We start from the raw sequence: 17,495 nt of genomic DNA on the forward strand, positions 1-17,495 counted from the left end.
GCAACACACCATTGCTCAGGCGAGCATATCTCCTGAAACATCCTACAGCAGACCAATAAAGTGCCTGTGTACTCAGCTGATTACACCATAACTTGCATTCTAACACAAATGTATTACTTCAAACTCCTGTCAAATAAGAACAACTGAGCTTGACATACCCAGGCTCTAATTAGGCACTGCTAAAGCAAGATATTCCAATATAGGTCACAAAGATATTCATACACAACAAAGACAATCTCATATTCCAGTTCAACAGTAGTGATTACATTAGTTTATCTCTGGCATTTAGATGTAAACATTGTTTGTTTTGGACCATTGTAAAATGCAGTTTATCCATTCTCAAGAGTATTTATATAAAAAAAAAAAAAAGCACACACATGCCACAACCCAACCATCATTAGACAAAGAGAGGAACTTGGAGTCCATCTATTTTTCACCCGAGGTTGGCCATGCATGCAGGGAACTGCAGTGTTATTGTGGGATTACAGAGGGCCTCAAATCTCCCACTGTCAAGGGGCAGTCGAATCCACAACCCTACCGTTTATCATCCCTGTCTGTCAAACTCACTGTAACAGAAACAATCCTTTCATCTTTATTTAGACTGGCCAAAAGATATATTAAACAAACATACATTGATGGTAGGGACAGACATTGGATATAGCCAAAGTAATCTAAATTAGATTTCAAATAAACCAATTCATGTCACATAATTTGCAGAGCTAAACAAAACGGATGCCCAGAGTTTTGGACCGGTTGATGGAACGGTCACTTGACTAACTGGACCAGTGCTGCCTTATCATTACATCTTACGTACATTGATCACGCACATGTTTTTATGCCTTGCGAACTTAAACATTTGGTTTCTGTGAATTGAACTTTGCAGTAGAATGCTGGTCATCAAAGTAGCATTTCCCGTCTGACTAACACAGTTGATGATTTACCAAATTGCAAATATTAGCACGTTTACATGCACACCAATACACTGACAACTAACAAAAATCAGCTCATTAAAAAAATATATAAACAAATATTCATACAATGCTAGAAAACTGCGTTAACATGAGACTTGAAATTATAAGTTATTCTCAAATTCTTTGTCATTGACATTTGAGCATATTGGATAAATTGCTAATTTGGTACCAAAAAATACAATACACAAAAAAAAAATCACTTGCCATTATATCAAACACATTTGAAAGGTATTTGGTTCATTAAATTAAGCTTAACATTGTCTTTCTGTTTGTTTTTGAATTGTCACAGTATGCAATAGACTGACATGTCTTAAGGTCAATATTAGGTCAAAAATGGCAAAAAAGAAACAGCTTTCTCTAGAAACTCTTTGAAAATCATTGTTTTGAGGAATGAAGGTGATACAATGCTTGATATTGCCAAAAACTGAAGATTTCATACTGTACACTACAGTCTTCAAAGACAAACGATATGGAAGTCCAGATGTACAACTAAACAAGAGGATAAGTACATCACAGTCTCTAGTTTGAGAAATAGACACCACACATGTCCTCAGCTGACAGCTTCATTGAATTCTACCCGCTCAACACCAGTTTCATGTACAACCTAAAGAGAAGACTCATGGGTTCATGTCTTATGGGAAGGATTGCAAAGAAAAAGCTACTTTTAAAACAGAAAAACAAAGAGAATAGTTAGAGAGGTCAAAAACACACAGACATTGGACAACAGATACTTGGAAAAGTGTGTTATGGATCTTAACCCCATTGAGCATTTGTGGGATCAGTTAGACTGTAAGGGGCGTGAGAAGTGCCCAACAAGACAGCCACATCTATAGCAAGTGCTACAGGAAGTGTGGGGCAAAATGACACCGGAGTATCTGGACAAACTGACAGCTAGAATGCCAAAAAGCTGCCATTGCTGCACGTGGAGGATTTTTTGGAGAACTCTTTGATTTTAATTTGTAATAGTAATTTTTCACGTTATTAACGTCTTGACTATACATTGTGGTCAGTTGAATGCCACTTTGGTGAATCAAAGTACCAATTTCCTTCTATAAGAACAAAATCTACACATTATTCCAAACTTTTGTCCGCCAGTGTAAATTTGCCACTAACATCCTGTCTGTACTGTTAAATAGTTACAATGACATCATCAAAAAAGCCTTTCAAAGACAATAAACATGACCTGGCAGTCACAACAACTCACAAGTTGACATGTTGGAATAAACATTGCCTGCTATCATGATGTGATACATCATGACACGTTAGTTGTTTATGCCACTACCATACACACTCATATGTAGAGTGACAGCAAGCCAATAAGCCTATTACTGTCACCATCATGAGTGGAAAATAGAACAAAATTATCAGGTGCAAAAGGCAGGAAGCAGCGCAAAGAAGTGCAGATAAAAAAATAAATAAAACAATACAGAAGAAAGACATTCATGTTTATTTAATATTTGAGGAGCTCATTTAGAACCGCTTAATTAGGGTGATCATATGTCCTCTATTTCGGACCTGTCAGGATTTGGCTTGGATTATCATACATGGTGTGTGTGATACAGCACATTAGTTTTCAAGTGTTTACATGTTCTTATGCGAATATTCTGGCTAAGAGCGACAGAGCATGCACTCTTTCAAACTACTTTTGTAAACTCTCGCTCGCCCGTCCACTCGCACGGTGTGTGTGTGCAAAAGAGATCGCCAGACATGTACTATCAATAACGCAAGTACACTTTTAAAAAGTATGTTCCCCAATTTTGCCAATTATTAAATAGAACAACTTGTTTTATCAGACTCGCGCTTGCCACGTCATGTTATTTTAACTGGAAATGTTGACTTTATCGATACAACATCACATATAAAAACAATTTGGGAAATGTAAAAATATATACACTACCGGTCAAAGGTTTTGAAACACATGATTTTAAAATTATTTTGATCTGAAGGCGTATGCTTAAATGTTTGAAATTAGTTTTGTAGACAAAAATATAATTGTGCCAACATATTAATTTATTTTTTTATAAAACTGAAATTGATTACTTGGACCAAATAAAGAAAAGCAGCCAATAATTGCCCAACATAGAAACTCCTTCAATACTGTTTAAAAAGCATCCCAGGGTGAAACCTCAAGAAGTGAGTTGAGAAAATGTCATGAGTACATGTCTGCAAATTCTAGGCAAAGGGTGACAACTTTGAAGATGCAAAAATATAACAGTTTTTATTTAATTTGGATTTTGCTTAGTCACAACATAATTCCCATATTTCCACTTCTATTATTAAATAGATTTGATGACATTACTATTATTCTAAAATGTGAAAAAAGAATTATACAAGTGTTTCAAAACTTTTCACTGGTAGTGTGTGTGTGTAATATAATATAATATAAATAAATAAAAGACCACATTTTGTCCATCAGTTATTTGTAGTGCAACCTCTCTATGTGAACTATAAAGGCCAAAGTATACGTCGGTTGTCTACGTTGCTGATTGATCCATGCACAGTACGCAAAGTGCAAATTCAATCATCAGCACAGCATGGTCCTCGTCTTTGCACGTCGGTGCATGTTCGTATTCTTCGCGGTCAGAAAAATTAGCTTTGAAAGGCAACAAGGTCTCCGGGTGATCCGGAATGAAGAAAAACGAAGTATACCCAGGCCTTAAAGCTGTCTGAAAAAAAGGCCAAAAAGTCAGAAAATACTGTAATCTAAAGAACACAGGTCAGGCCATGCGAGGTGAAAAACAAACCCGGTGTCTTTTTACATTCTATCCATACTGAATATTATGAGAAAAGCCCAAAACATCAGCCAAAGGAGAATTTGTAATTAAAAATACATTTGATCTTAAGTACACCTGGGGAATACAGGAGAACTGAAAATAGTGCAGTATATAAAACAGATTTTTAATGGAATCTTCAGCATTTCCGTTTTTTTTTTTTTTTGTTATATTCTATTTTATGGACATTATTAAATGTATTATTGTTAAAATTCAATAATAGGGTTGATGCTGAACATCAACCCTATTAAGTAATTGCAGTTCAGCATACACACGTTATAGAAAAACCAGACTAACACCGCAGTGGCGAAGTCATAGGACTTCTGCATGGGCATTTGAAAGCAGACTGGAGCAGACGGAATGTCAGCTCACACACAAAGAGGCCGGATCACTCCAGATAAAGCCCATGATTGGCCGTCCACACCAGGGCCTCTGCACCACAGGGATCTGACACACACCAATAAACACAGGGGACATATAAAATGTCCCTGGTTTCCTTTAGTGTTGGCAAGGGCCCTGGAAAACTTTGTGTCTTCCAACGTCTTTATCGAACAATGGTTACACTAGGAATTCCTGCTCCGAGCTGTTCCATAACATGCAAGCTCAACCCCTCCCCCTCCCTACCAAGCTACGCACCACATACATGGTGCTGAAGTGTTATGACGAACCTTGAGGCTGGTATTATAATGAAGCCTCCAAGCCAAAGAGCGTTCCTCATGGCAAGGTTTGATTCAGTGGTGGCTTGATTCATGGCATTACATTCAACCAGCAACTGCCTTCCAGGAGGAATTCATACTGCCAAGCTCAGTACCATCATCAAATTCTATTTACAAACAGTGATGCCTGGGTATCTAGGGGAAGGTGAGATTGCATAACCCTCTTAATAATTGTTTCTGTTCAACATTGCTTTGTTTGCTTGGCTAAAGCCTTGGCAGTAGGATAGAAAATCAAAATTTCCATTCATAATCCGCTGCTCTTTCTTAGTAGTCCAGATTATCAGAGAAAGACTCAAACAGGAATACACAGAAATTTATACAAGATTAAGACATGTTCGCATTTGAATAACACATACTGTAAAACAGTTGCCAACAATGCCAGTGGCCACCACAGGTAGGGATGCACCGATACCTGGATCGGTATCGGCTTCAATATTAAAGCTTTTAGATGGATCAGATATCGGTCTGACGAGCCCGATCCAAATCAGACACTGTGAAAATGACATAAAAGAACCATAAAAACACCATTAAAGCAGTTCATATGACTCATGCATTTTATTAAAAGCCACTTGAAGACGTGCGATAGCTCTATGAATCACAAAAGGCTGTGTTTAATAAGTAAATATATAGTATGTACAGCAGCAGCGTGTTAGTGAATGGTGCAGCTCTGTTGACACAAACTCATGCACAGGCTGGTGATGCACTCGTGCCTATTTTTAGCCTTCACGGCGGTGGCAATATTTGAGTACTACTCAAGAACAACATCTCAGATGTAGATGCTCAATAGTTTGGTTCACTTATAATATGCATTTAGAACGGCACCAGAGGTGCATTTTACCAGAATTTGAATAAGCAAATTAAACTGTGAACTTGCCTACAGACAGACACATACAGGAAATCCTGGAGAGTTTAGAATGTCAAAATAAAAGCATGAGGGTTTAAAAAGTGCACAATTTAAATATATTACTGTTGTATTTCAAAGTCAACACTAATAATATTAATAACAATTTAATATTATTATTGTCATATTTAGTATTTGTTTACAATTTATAACAATATTTAAGTTGAATGGGTTCCAAAAAATAACTGTGTGAAAAATGGACTGATGTCTTACAACAAAATTTAACAAAAAAGAGACAAACACTGGTATCGGCTTGGGATCAGCCGATACTGAGATTTCCGATATCATAATACGAAGAGAAAAAGTGGTATTGGTGCATCCCTAATCATAGGGACTATAAAATAAGCCCTAAATGTGCTCTTATTTCTCAAACAATTGCTCACAGTGGAAGTAGGTTTACAATACCCATGTAGTCATGTTCACATTCAGCACAGAGGTTCCTTGATTACAGATCAACAAGTTGAGCTATGAGAAAAAGTAAGTACTCATGATTCTACAGCACTCCTGTTAAGAGCGTATTTCCTTTCCACATCAAAAACTCCAACCTTATTCATCAAATCAGCTCATTGTTGAAAATGATGTTTTGCCATCTTAAATACAACTTTAAGCCCTGTTTGCAAAAACAGAGACTTAGGGCATACTCACACTAGGCCCGGTTGCCTTGAACTGTGCCTAAGCAGGGTTGTCCCCCGTCCCCACTCCCCCACTGGCCTGCTCTCACAATGCATTTAACATTCCGGGCCCAAGCACGCTTACGTCATTACGATGCAACATTTTGTTTTGAAGAAACAAAGCTTGTGTCGCCGGAAGTTGCTGTGCTCTCATTGAAAATGAATGGGATGATGTCACTGGCGGTGTGAATGGGGCTTTATGAATTGTGCTCTGACACATTTCAGAACGCAACGATGCATGAACTCAAGCTTGTGTAGCAAGATGCATCTGTGTTCACGTACTTGCGTGGAGTATGTTTCGGCCTTAACATTGAAGAGACAAGCTAGTTAAGAAACAGCATACTTCATGTTACTATGGGGACACTCACCACATGAACCTGTACTCTTGGAATAAAACTTTTCTTTATCATTTTAAAGCTAGGGTAAATTTCAAGACCAACAAACTTTTATTTACTTGGTTGTAATAAATGAAGGCCAAAATAAAAGCATGGTAAACAAGATTAGTCAAACTTTCAGGTGCTCTGTGAAATCTTATTGCTAAAGATTTCACGAGCATAAATCCTTACACATGCAAGGTAAATCTGCCTTGTTAACTATTGATGCCTATCAAAAGCCAATGAAATTAGTATGAAACAAGCACTTCTGTTACATTTAGTCTAGCTAATTAAATTAAAAGGTGGTTTGGCAATGTGAGAAAAAAGAAGAGATGATCAAGTGGAGCTCAGTCCATTCTGATTAAATCAAGAGGCCTTTGAGTTCCCAGTAAATAAATTCACAAGACCTAAATCCCTCAGCTAACAGACGATAGGCTAAATGAGAAGTGCAACAGATGTTACACAACATATTGATATTATGCTATTCCATGCTGCTCTGTCAAAGCTAACAGCCAGCTCTGACCTGTTTAAGCATGTTTCAGAGCTATCTGCTGATGTCAAAGACGGGTCATCATTTCTCTCTCTCGAGCTTAGGAAGTGCTTAAGGCAGCTCGGCACTGAGAGTTCATTCTGACAAGCATTTCATGAATTCCCAGTTGAACGTGGTCTTGATCTGCATCTCTCAGGTGCCTGCAACAAATGACCAAGTGTGGATTGCAGTGCATGATCATCAGACAAACACTCTTTAACAGGCCCTATGGTCTCGATTGTCCTTCATAAAGTGGTATGAATTTCAGGTTCTAATTACACAAAGAGGGCGAATGCAGTAGTGAGTCACATAGATACGCATATACAGTAATGATACATGGAAATCTTCAATGCACCCAGCCTGCAGCCTAGTTGCAAACAATTGTCCCAAGCAACAGTAGGAAACCTGCTCCCAGTTGTCATACACCTGTCGGTCTCCTTTTAAGGGATTGGGTATTTAAGTTAAAACTGTATTTGGGGGTAGGGTGGGCTTCTTTGCATACACAATTCACAATTGTATTTTATCAAACTACACAATGACTCGAAGATATTATAGATATTACAGTTCCCTTTTCTGTTAATGCATTACTTTTTATAAAGCTGCTTTGAAACAATGTGTGTTGTGAAAGGCCCTATACAAATAAAAATGACTTGACATGTGTTTTGCAAACGCTTTAAGCGATGAGGAAATTTACTTGTGTTCCCACCAATGTTGTGTCATAACGGTCCCAGACTTGTGCACAAATCCTTGCATGATTAGTTTCTTCTAGTGTCTGTGGTGGAGTAAATCTGTTAAATTACTGTTGATTCAGCAAGGCAGTCTGGTCAATTACCATGGTCATATTTTCCTAGTGAAAACGTTGCAGCGTCCAAATTACCAAAATACCACAGGAAGCCAAATCACATAATTATTTTATTTATCTTGGTGAGTGTATGTCTGTGAATTCCTCCTCCAAACTTCATTAAATTACATTGGGGGGAAATACTTTTGGGTCACACCTGCTGTAAGGGGTCTAAAAACTCGCTCTTGCCATCAGCTGTTTTTAGTAATTAAAACCATTTACCTTTAACCTCCACCCCATCTCTGATTACTAACTAGGACATTGCCACTCAACTGTTTAGTCCCACCCATTTGCAGTTTCCGGGTAGTAACAGAATGTCCAATCATAAGGCTAGTTCCCAATGCTGGAGACAAAAACATAACTAGACAATCCTAGTGCCTTTCAGGATTTTATGTTTAACGTAACGTTTCACAACCGACCAGTTATATTTGCACACTTGTCATTATCTTACGACTGAAAACACTAAATTAACTAATCAAATCGCGGTATAAGTAAGTTTAGAGTGCAATCTGAGGCACGAAAACTTTCCTGATCTTTAAAAGCAAACAAATCTATTATTTTGTTCTACATATGGCGACATTACAGCAGTTCATAAATGATCTACCAAATGTAGAGGTCACAGATGTTACAGAAACAACACAACTGTGAGATATATGTGCTTAGATACACACACAAAAAACAACCAAACACACCGACACCCCAGCTAAACCACACTCCGAATAAAAGCACGGTTGCATACATAATAACCGTGCAACTTCTGACCCGAAAGGAGCAAGAGTGAACGAAAAAAAACAACTCGATCAAAACTTTTGTTGTTTGTCAGGCATGGAAAAGTAATGGGACTCTTATGTACGGAGTGACAAATATCCACACCCAAGAACTGTACGAACAACGTAACTTCCCTTCTCGTCAAAAGCGTTACAATCAGTAAAAGAGTGGAAAAACAAATTTTGCTGTCAACACATTTAACCCCAAACGAGAACATTCGACCTAACACAAAAGCCAGAAAAACAAGATGGATCCTCGATGCAAGAGAGAAAAACATTTGCACAGACATCTTTCTAGTACATAAGACGTTATACAGTGACACTAAATCTGAAGTTTAGGTCATTTCTGATCTGTTATTATTTAAAGTGCTTTGCTGGATTATAAATGAGCGTCGTCTTAATGTGTCTTTTATTTAAATCACCAATCTGTACATGCAGTTTCGTTATGTATAAATATATCCGTGTTAAGAGAGCTAGAAAGCCTTAAGTATGTCTATTTTTGAGCAAAAATCGCTGACAAAAACAATCAAGAAATAAATAAATAACTGTCTGTGATGTTGGTTATGCTAGCTCGCTAGCAGGCCAAATCTATTAACCGTAACATTCATTATTTTGATCTTAAACTTGTCTGTATCAGTCAGATATCATTTATATGTAGATATATAAATGTTATCTGCACAAACAACTGGATGTCTAGTGTTTATGTGGATTTGACAGCAGTAAATTAAAGACAAGCGACGACAAAACACTCAGAGGACAGAGAGCAATATATCTGCTATAAATAATCCTCAACATTTCTGCTTTAGAACACTGACAACGTACACATCCCAATCGAGTAAAATCAGATTTGAACGTTGGGTTTGTGAGTTATATTATTTGACAGCTGAATGCCTATAAATCTTCGCTTTGTTGCTGGCCGCACTGACAACCATCAAAACACTTTTGTTGTCAAAAGCTGATCACCATCCAATAAACGCGTTTACTGGCTTTGACAACTGTTTTTCAAACCAGAAAATCACGCAGAACGATTTAAATACAGTAACAGATACGATTTCGGCCGCTTGTCACGAATATAAGAGGTATTTAAGAGCAACATTGTTACGTTATTTGTGTTGTTTATATTTTAAAGGATACAGTTTCACCACGTCGGTGTCCATTCGTCTTTTGCCCGGACTTGGAGACGACATCTTTATCCACTCCTCTTTCAGATGACCAAAGCTCAAATCTTCTGCGTCTGATTCTCGATACCTTGGCCTCTATCGAAACTGTATATTTTTGCACATTGGCATACGGCAATATGTCGGTCCGAGTTATTTTTCGCCCTCCACTTTCTGTCCGCTGCGGATAGTGCTGGTAGTCCTGTCTGCACTGCTCTCTTTCCAGATATCTATCCCTCCGCGGATGATGTCATATCGGCGCGACGAAATGGGGTCTTTCATGTTACGTCACAGATAATGGACGCCTCAGCTTTGTAGTCTTGATCGATTCAATTGTAGTTTTTGTCTACAATTACCATTAGACCACTGACACATTTGTTATGATAGTTGAACGTGTTAGTGAACATTTTTCCTAAGTACGGTCAGATGTGGGGTTTTTTTTTACACATTGTTTACCAATAGCTCCATATTTCTAATAGTCTTTACTGTGTCCTAAATATGTATGCAAATACATCTTTCCCCATATTTCTTATTTAAGGAAGTGCTTAAGCTGTAGTAGTCAAAGGTTTAAAAAATATGTTGTATCCCTTTAAGACAACTTGGTCACATAACATATTGAGATCATTTAAGATCATTGTGAAAACCAGTAAAGAAATATGTTTATTATATTTCACACTCTGTATTACCTTCATGATGCAGGACACCAACCGTGGCAGAAGAAAGTGGTCCAAAAGCAAACAATTTAATTTATACTGGCAGTTTCAAATTATGGCACATCCATTTCAGATGGCATGTGGACATAAGATAGTTGAAGAATGGTATTCATCCTATTTATGCTTATGCAAGTCAACATCATCTACTTCAACAATGCAGAAAAACACAAAGCACTGGTTCTCCTTGGCTATACTATAATCAAAAAATGTCCAGCTATGATGCAATAACATGTCTTCCAGTGTAGATCTAGGCACTTAATTAAAGCTTCCCTACATATAGGCCAGTTCAGACCCTATAAAACCCCATGCCAATGAATAGGCGAGGACTATTTGGCAGTCTGTGTGAGGAGAAGCTGTCAGGCTTTCTTGCTCTAGGGCAAGGTCGTCAGCACAGGTCTCTTGATCCATGTGGATTTACTGTTCCTTTCCCAACCAAACCCGATACTGTAAACAAGACTCACACGATCAAGAAACACTGATATGAAATCACTGTCATTATTACAAAGAACAGCGTGACACCAGAATAAATTCACTAGGGCTTTCCAGTCCTCCTTTCAAGAACACGACTCACTGGAATGGGGAGTATACCTGCCATTGCCGAAATATGGAGAAAACCCTTTTTGATTTGTCATGAGGACCCTGGAGGAAACAAAGATGGGGTGAAAGCATAAGACAATTGATTTTTAGCTTAGATCGACAAAATTTAGCACCTGAAATGAGAATGATTTGCTTGGGCAGTTCTTACTTGGACAAAGTTATACAATAAAATTATCTAGATGTACAATAGCAACAGATTGTTGAACTGCAGTCAATAATGACCTCTTTATCTCACAAGTTCTGACTGATTCAGCTTACATAATATTGAATTGGGATCACCTGAGATGGACTGGATCCTACTGGACTACTTTTTAAAGATATGAAGAGGGTCAGTGCTGCTTTCCAGAGAGGTTGTGGAAATTCTGCTTCACAGCCAACAAAGAAAGAGCTGTCCAAGTTCCTCTCGTCTTGTCCCACAATCACCCAAGGACACCAGTCTCTATGCTGGGCTACTGGGTCAAACACATTCCTGTGCAAGGGCCCCTCCTGAAACACCACAACCAAAAATCTTCAGTGCTTAGATGTGGTTTAAAATTCAATTATCTAAAAATACCTGTACATTGAAAAATAGACATAATTCATTGAGTATTTCCATTGTAAAAATTAAACATGACCTTCATTAAAACAGTGGACAATTTCAACCCTTGTGTTGTGTTCGTATGTGCCAACACCTTTTGTGTTTCCGGTCAAGAAATTATGACTTTGTACTTTTGTTTTTATCCCCCTTTCCTCCCAATTTGTAATGGCCAATTCTCACTACTTAGTAGGTCCTTGTGGTGGCACGGTTCCTCACTTTAATCCAGGTGGCTTCTGAGACGGCCAATCCACAAATCTTATCAGGTGGCTCGTTGTGCATGACACCGTGGAGACTCCCAGCACGTGGAGGCTCATGTTACTCCCCGCGATCCATGCACAACTTACCACTCACCCCTGCCTTTTTTTTTTATTTTTATTTTTAACACATAAAAAAAAAAGAAAACAAATGTTAAAGAAATATTTATTGATAGAAGGATTCATTGAACTGAGCTTATACTGGGCTAGTGGGAGGTGCTTAAAAATAATAATAATTATGTAAGAAATTGATAAATACTTGCTTGATCTAAACAAAATGTATGTAATTTTAAAGCTTAAAGGAGTTTGCACACCGGACTTGACTGGCGGACAACATGGCACATTCTAAAATTCGAAACAATTGTTTTCTATGAATATACACACTGCCGCAAGCTTGGTGGCACCAAGCTACGACTCCAGAAGCTACTCAAATTTCTGCCACACCACGGTGCGCAACCCGCATATTTTTTTATTAAATTTGACCCAAATCATTATCAGAGGACATCATTATTTATTCTAGCATTGTTCATTCTTGAAGAAGGAAAAATCTTGGTAACTTTTGGGTGTACTGTCTGCCACCTGAACCGCATCGACGTGCCCTGCGTTTGATACCTGTGCCATGTCCTCGCTGCAACGCGACATGGCATGGTGCTTCTCATTCGGTGTCCAACCACCATTAGAATCTGGACTTTATGATGCATATAGTTGATCCTACCATTTCTAAATAATGCCTTTTAATTTGCTGACAAATTAGAACTGTTTTGTTCTCATAATTTGCAAATGTGTTTATCACTGCAATTATATTTAGCCATGTGTTATATATCGTTGGAAAGTATCAATTATTTAAACGCAATGAGCAAACTTATTAGAAAAAATTATTGCCACTGACACACATATTTAATAAACAGGAGTGTCTTTTGTCATGGTTTTCCTTATTACTTCCTGAAACATACATATAACAGACAATGACATATCGAAACTAACAGCAGACTATCCCAATTCAAACAAGCCCAAACGCAACACAAAATATTCCTCAGAGTTGCATGGAAATTCGATCCACAAAAGGGCACTCGACAAACTGTTGCGTGCGTGTGTGTGTGTGTGTGTGTACGCACATGTCCAAGGACTTTGTGTGCAAACACACATCCACATATTAATACAAGTTAATCGGTCAGTATTGACCGCAACCCGATATAGACCCTTATAATGTTAAAGTGATGACAATGGTTTCTGGAAAACCAGTATTTTTTATTTTCTAAAAACAATTTTTCTAACTTCTCAGTACTGCTTTCTGAAAACTGAGGTAAATGGAAAGTAGCAATGATGATGATACATAAACATTTACTGTTTGTCCTTACAGGGCCACTAGCAGAGAGACGTGGGTGCTTTGTCTTTCGCTGTGGGCTAAAGGGCACATCCACCGCCAGGTTCTCTCCCTGGCCCCTGCTGTGGGTCATGGGTCTTTTGCCTCTGGGCAGGGGACTGGGTAGCTCCTCATGAGGAACAGGGGAGTCCCTAGTTCTTGTGCGGGGAACCAGTGGGGATGGGATGTTTTCCATCTATACGTAAAAGCCTAGCCAAAAGCAAACCATGCAAAATGTTAATTTTCGCTTCATGTTATGTTTATTTTGAAAGTTTATAGTCTCGAACAAGACAAAATAATGGCATATATACAGTATAACTTAATGTAAATCAACCACTTTAAGTCAAACAAATGCAACAAAGACTAACCTGCTCAGAGCGAGTGGTGTCCTGACTACGGGAGTCCCCTTCTCCCCGCATGTGCCTTGAGATGGAGTCAAGCTGGAAGTAGATGTCGGAGACTGAGGAGGATTTTCACCATCTCCTAAAACACTATCCATTTGAAAGAAGTTCCATAGTCCCACTTTTCAAATGCAAAATGAACAGCTGAGGTTGGGCAGATTCATTGAATGGAGTGCTGGGCTAAAACAGAACACAGCACAGCAAAGTGTAGTTTGCTAATAAAACCAATACCCTAAAGACTATCGCTTCAAATGGTTGGTGAAAGGTAATTGGCTGCATTTTTACCTGGCAGCCCAACCACAAAGGGCTACAATGCATGCTGCTACTTGTACAGAGAGTGGATCTGATGAGGCCTTTGTGGGAGAATCTCCCTGCTTCACTTGCTCATCTTCAATCAGCTGTAGTAGGACACTTATAACATCTTCAGTCAATGTCTAAGAAAGAGTAACAAAAAAATTATGAGTGAGTTTACATTGTCTATGTAAACGAGGAATTGTCAAATCAAACAAACGTTAAGTATGGAGTGCCACAGAGATCAGTTTTAGGGTCTCTACTTTTGTCCTTATACGTGCTTCCCCTGGGAGATATTATCAGGAATCGTGGAATAATTTTCCACTGTTATGCTGACGATACCCAAATTTATATTTCTTTGAAATCCGATGAAATTTCACAATTCTCCATATTAGCAGTGTATCAATGAAATCAAAGACTGGATGGCAAGACATTTCCTTCTATTCAATTCCGACAAAACAGAGGTACTAATTATAAATTTGACTCTCAATGGATGTACAGTTACATCATCTTCTACAGTGAAGATCTTAGGTGTAATATTTGATACCAATTTGTCCTTTGAAAATCACATTTCCAATGTTTGTAGAACAGCATTCTTCTACCTCAGAAATATTGCTAAGTTACGACACATGCTCTCTGTTGCTGATGCCGAAAAACGAATTAATGCGTTCATGACCCCAAGACTAGATTATTGTAATGCATTAGTGGGAGGATGTCCAGCAAGTTCAATAAATAAACTTCAATTGGTTCAAAATGCAGCAGCTAGTGTGCGGACTAAAACCAAGAAATATGATCATTTTAGCCCAATTTTATCATTGTTACATTGGCTACCTGTTAAATTTCATATTAATTTTAAAACATCACTTGAGTCTATTACAATGGACTTCAGAGGATGAACTGATGCCACCACAAGATATGGTATATTTAATTTGCCATTGCCTGAACCTTGGATTTAGGATTGACCTCACCAAACCCCACCAAAATTACCTGCAAGTTGAACTGCCGATGCACCTCACTGATCTCTGCCAGCATCACCTTGGTCTAATGATGGTCTACACTCTTGAAATCGACTATCAATGAACTGCCAACAAAAGCCTTCATCAGCCAACTAACAAAGGACAATGCATCTATGTGAACTTCTGCAGTTAATCTAGGATGAACTTCAAAGACATTAGCCATTATTCTTACAAAATCTAAAGTTTAAACACTGGCCCTTAACACCTTGGTTTACCAATTTTAAACCATGACTTGCACTGCACATAAATAAGTAATACTGACATTATATGCATGCTGTTAGCCAGAGGGGATTTGGGATTTTACCTTTCCTTCAGTGTGTAATATAGCTGTTTGTGCATGTAAAAGGTCTGCAAAGTTAAAGCACAAAGTCCAAGCCAAAGGGAGTTACTCTCTCCCACAGAAAACACTGCTCCTGAACTGTCTGGTTTGCAGTCCAGCCATTACTTCCGTGATACAGCTATGTCACTATGTAACACATTTGCATAATGGCCGCCTCAGGAATGTACTGCCCAGGAAGCCTCAGGAGCTGAAACTCGGTTATGGTAAGGGGTGTTACATTTCCGAACACACTCTCTAAACAGTTTACCAATCACAACAGACTGGGCCAGCTGACCAATCAGAAGAGACTGGGCTTTTCAGAAAGGGGGCTTTAAAGGGACAGGAGCATGTCAGAGTGAGGGTGAAAAGAGGTGCTGCAGCAATGTACAGTATGAGAAAAATATGTGTTTTTGGAACATTAAAGTATGTAAACCTATTCTAGTAGACACGCAAAATAAAATGATGAACTTGTAAATGAGCATAATATGGGCTCTTTATAATTAGTCATGAGGGAACATGTCATAGCATTGCTTTGAACTGCTCTGGCTTCATAGCAGGCAGCTGTTGTTCTAGAAGACAAGCACTTTTGAACCGGTCTAGAAAGGAACCAAGTAGCACTGTAGGCTCATTAATAGGAACCATCCAAAATCGGTCTGCCAAAAAAAAAAAAAAAACTTTCGACTTGCTTTTTCTGATTAAGAAGCCACACAGTTGCAGAAAGCAATCCAAACTTCTCAAAATACCTGGACACGGAAAATCTGACCAAGAACAGAATTTCTCATGTTGCGTTTGAAGTTGCTGTTGCAACTCTGAAATCCGTCCCTCATCTGAAAAATGTAAATTTGACAACAAAGAGAGATTTGGGTTTACAAGTAGATGCAAAAACTTTGCATAACTCTTTAAAAAAGCAATTTGTAAAACTCACATTTCTGGAAGTCCAAAGTGGTTTGAATGGATGCACACATGAAAGCCTGGCAACTAGAACACTTTAGCATGTCACATTCTACATTGATCCAGCCATACCGTGCACATCTCAATGGAGAAAGAGCATAGGGCTTTCCAGCCCACTTCAGACAGTACTTATGTTAAGGACAGATTTTCATATATATTTTCCAGAGAATAAATACAGCATCAAAAACAAATATCATACATCAATTTAAGATGGAATATAAACTGGCTATAGGTTCTCATCCAACTCAAGACACTGACATCTGGATATTTCATTTCACAAAGCAATGCATTGGAATTATAAAAGGATATAGAGTATGTTTCCACTCTGTTGAAAAAACTTTCTTTGTTTGCTGCCTCAAAAGGAGCTATGCCAAGGCCATTTGGAGACAATGTGTTTAGATCCTGAGATTTGGAGAAGTGAATTTCAATCTAGTAATAAAAATAACATATAGACTTGCAATTTTCCCCGCAAAACATAAATCCATATTTTCCAGGCAAAAACATAACTCATGTGTAATTGCACCAATGCTTTTGATATACAAGGCAACCAAACAATTATCACAAACTGTAGCTGTTAATAAATGTATTTAATTAAGTGCAATGCATTTACACGAGCTGATTATGAGTGACACTGCATGTGATATACATGTAATTCTTCATGCATGCAATCAGTCAACCAACATGATGGGCAATTCGTTCGTGAATTTCCAGTAAAACTTGTCCTATGCTGTTCACAGCCTCTGCCCTGCTTTCTTCTTCCCGCACACACTCCCTTCTTCGCAACTTCACTCTCTAGTAAAGTGAAACTCTTACCAATTTAACGCGTTGTCTTCTGAGGCGACACCTTCATTGAGAAGTTCTCTTACTTTCAGAGGGGATACAAGAGGAGATTTGCTTTGTTTTTCACCGTTTTCTAGGCGATTTGCACGGCTCCCGAGCGCCGCCATGTTCGGTGTCTATCTCTAAACCTTTCCTCTGGAAGATATAAACATAAACGTTTTGTACAGTTCCGCGTCCACCGTTTAACAATATACCATGGTTAGCGTTGTGACTGCTTCACATTTTATGAATATTTCTGTCCTTTTGTTACAATTCTTAATCTGACGCAAAAGTTGGCTAATATCAATTTACAAATGTTTTATTGTTGTAAAAATAACTGCTGTGACATGTGTGCACGGGCTTTCACACTTCTACAACCCATGGCATTGTTTAGTTTACAAATGTAGGCCTAATGATAAAACATGCTTACATTAACAAGACCCAGTAATGTTATAACACTGACAAACAGATATAAACTACTTTACATGTGACCACC

The 17,495-nt window shown here is 38.3% G+C and overlaps 2 protein-coding genes across 2 annotated transcripts in view; both read right to left on the bottom strand.

Moving 5' to 3' along the window:
• ube2h (ubiquitin-conjugating enzyme E2H (UBC8 homolog, yeast)) overlaps positions 1–9,938 on the bottom strand; it is a 38,689-nt gene extending 28,751 nt beyond the window's left edge. The window contains exon 1 of the mRNA XM_052118463.1: positions 9,676–9,938. Coding sequence (XP_051974423.1) covers positions 9,676–9,728 — 53 coding nt within the window. The 5' untranslated portion in view covers positions 9,729–9,938. The remainder of the gene's footprint in view (positions 1–9,675) is intronic.
• Positions 9,939–10,377: 439 nt separating this feature from the next.
• zc3hc1 (zinc finger, C3HC-type containing 1) lies at positions 10,378–17,127 on the bottom strand. Its single transcript, XM_052118585.1, is given in 11 exon segments — positions 10,378–11,050; positions 11,288–11,494; positions 13,198–13,398; positions 13,552–13,783; positions 13,889–14,037; positions 15,761–15,882; positions 15,973–16,056; positions 16,155–16,305; positions 16,490–16,609; positions 16,994–17,007; positions 17,010–17,127. Coding segments are annotated over 11 exon segments (1,470 nt in total). The 3' UTR covers positions 10,378–10,978.
• Between the last annotated feature and the right edge of the window lie 368 nt (positions 17,128–17,495).

The sequence above is a fragment of the Xyrauchen texanus genome, chromosome 45 (assembly GCF_025860055.1).
Source record: "Xyrauchen texanus isolate HMW12.3.18 chromosome 45, RBS_HiC_50CHRs, whole genome shotgun sequence".
NCBI classification, from domain to species: Eukaryota; Metazoa; Chordata; class Actinopteri; order Cypriniformes; family Catostomidae; genus Xyrauchen; species Xyrauchen texanus.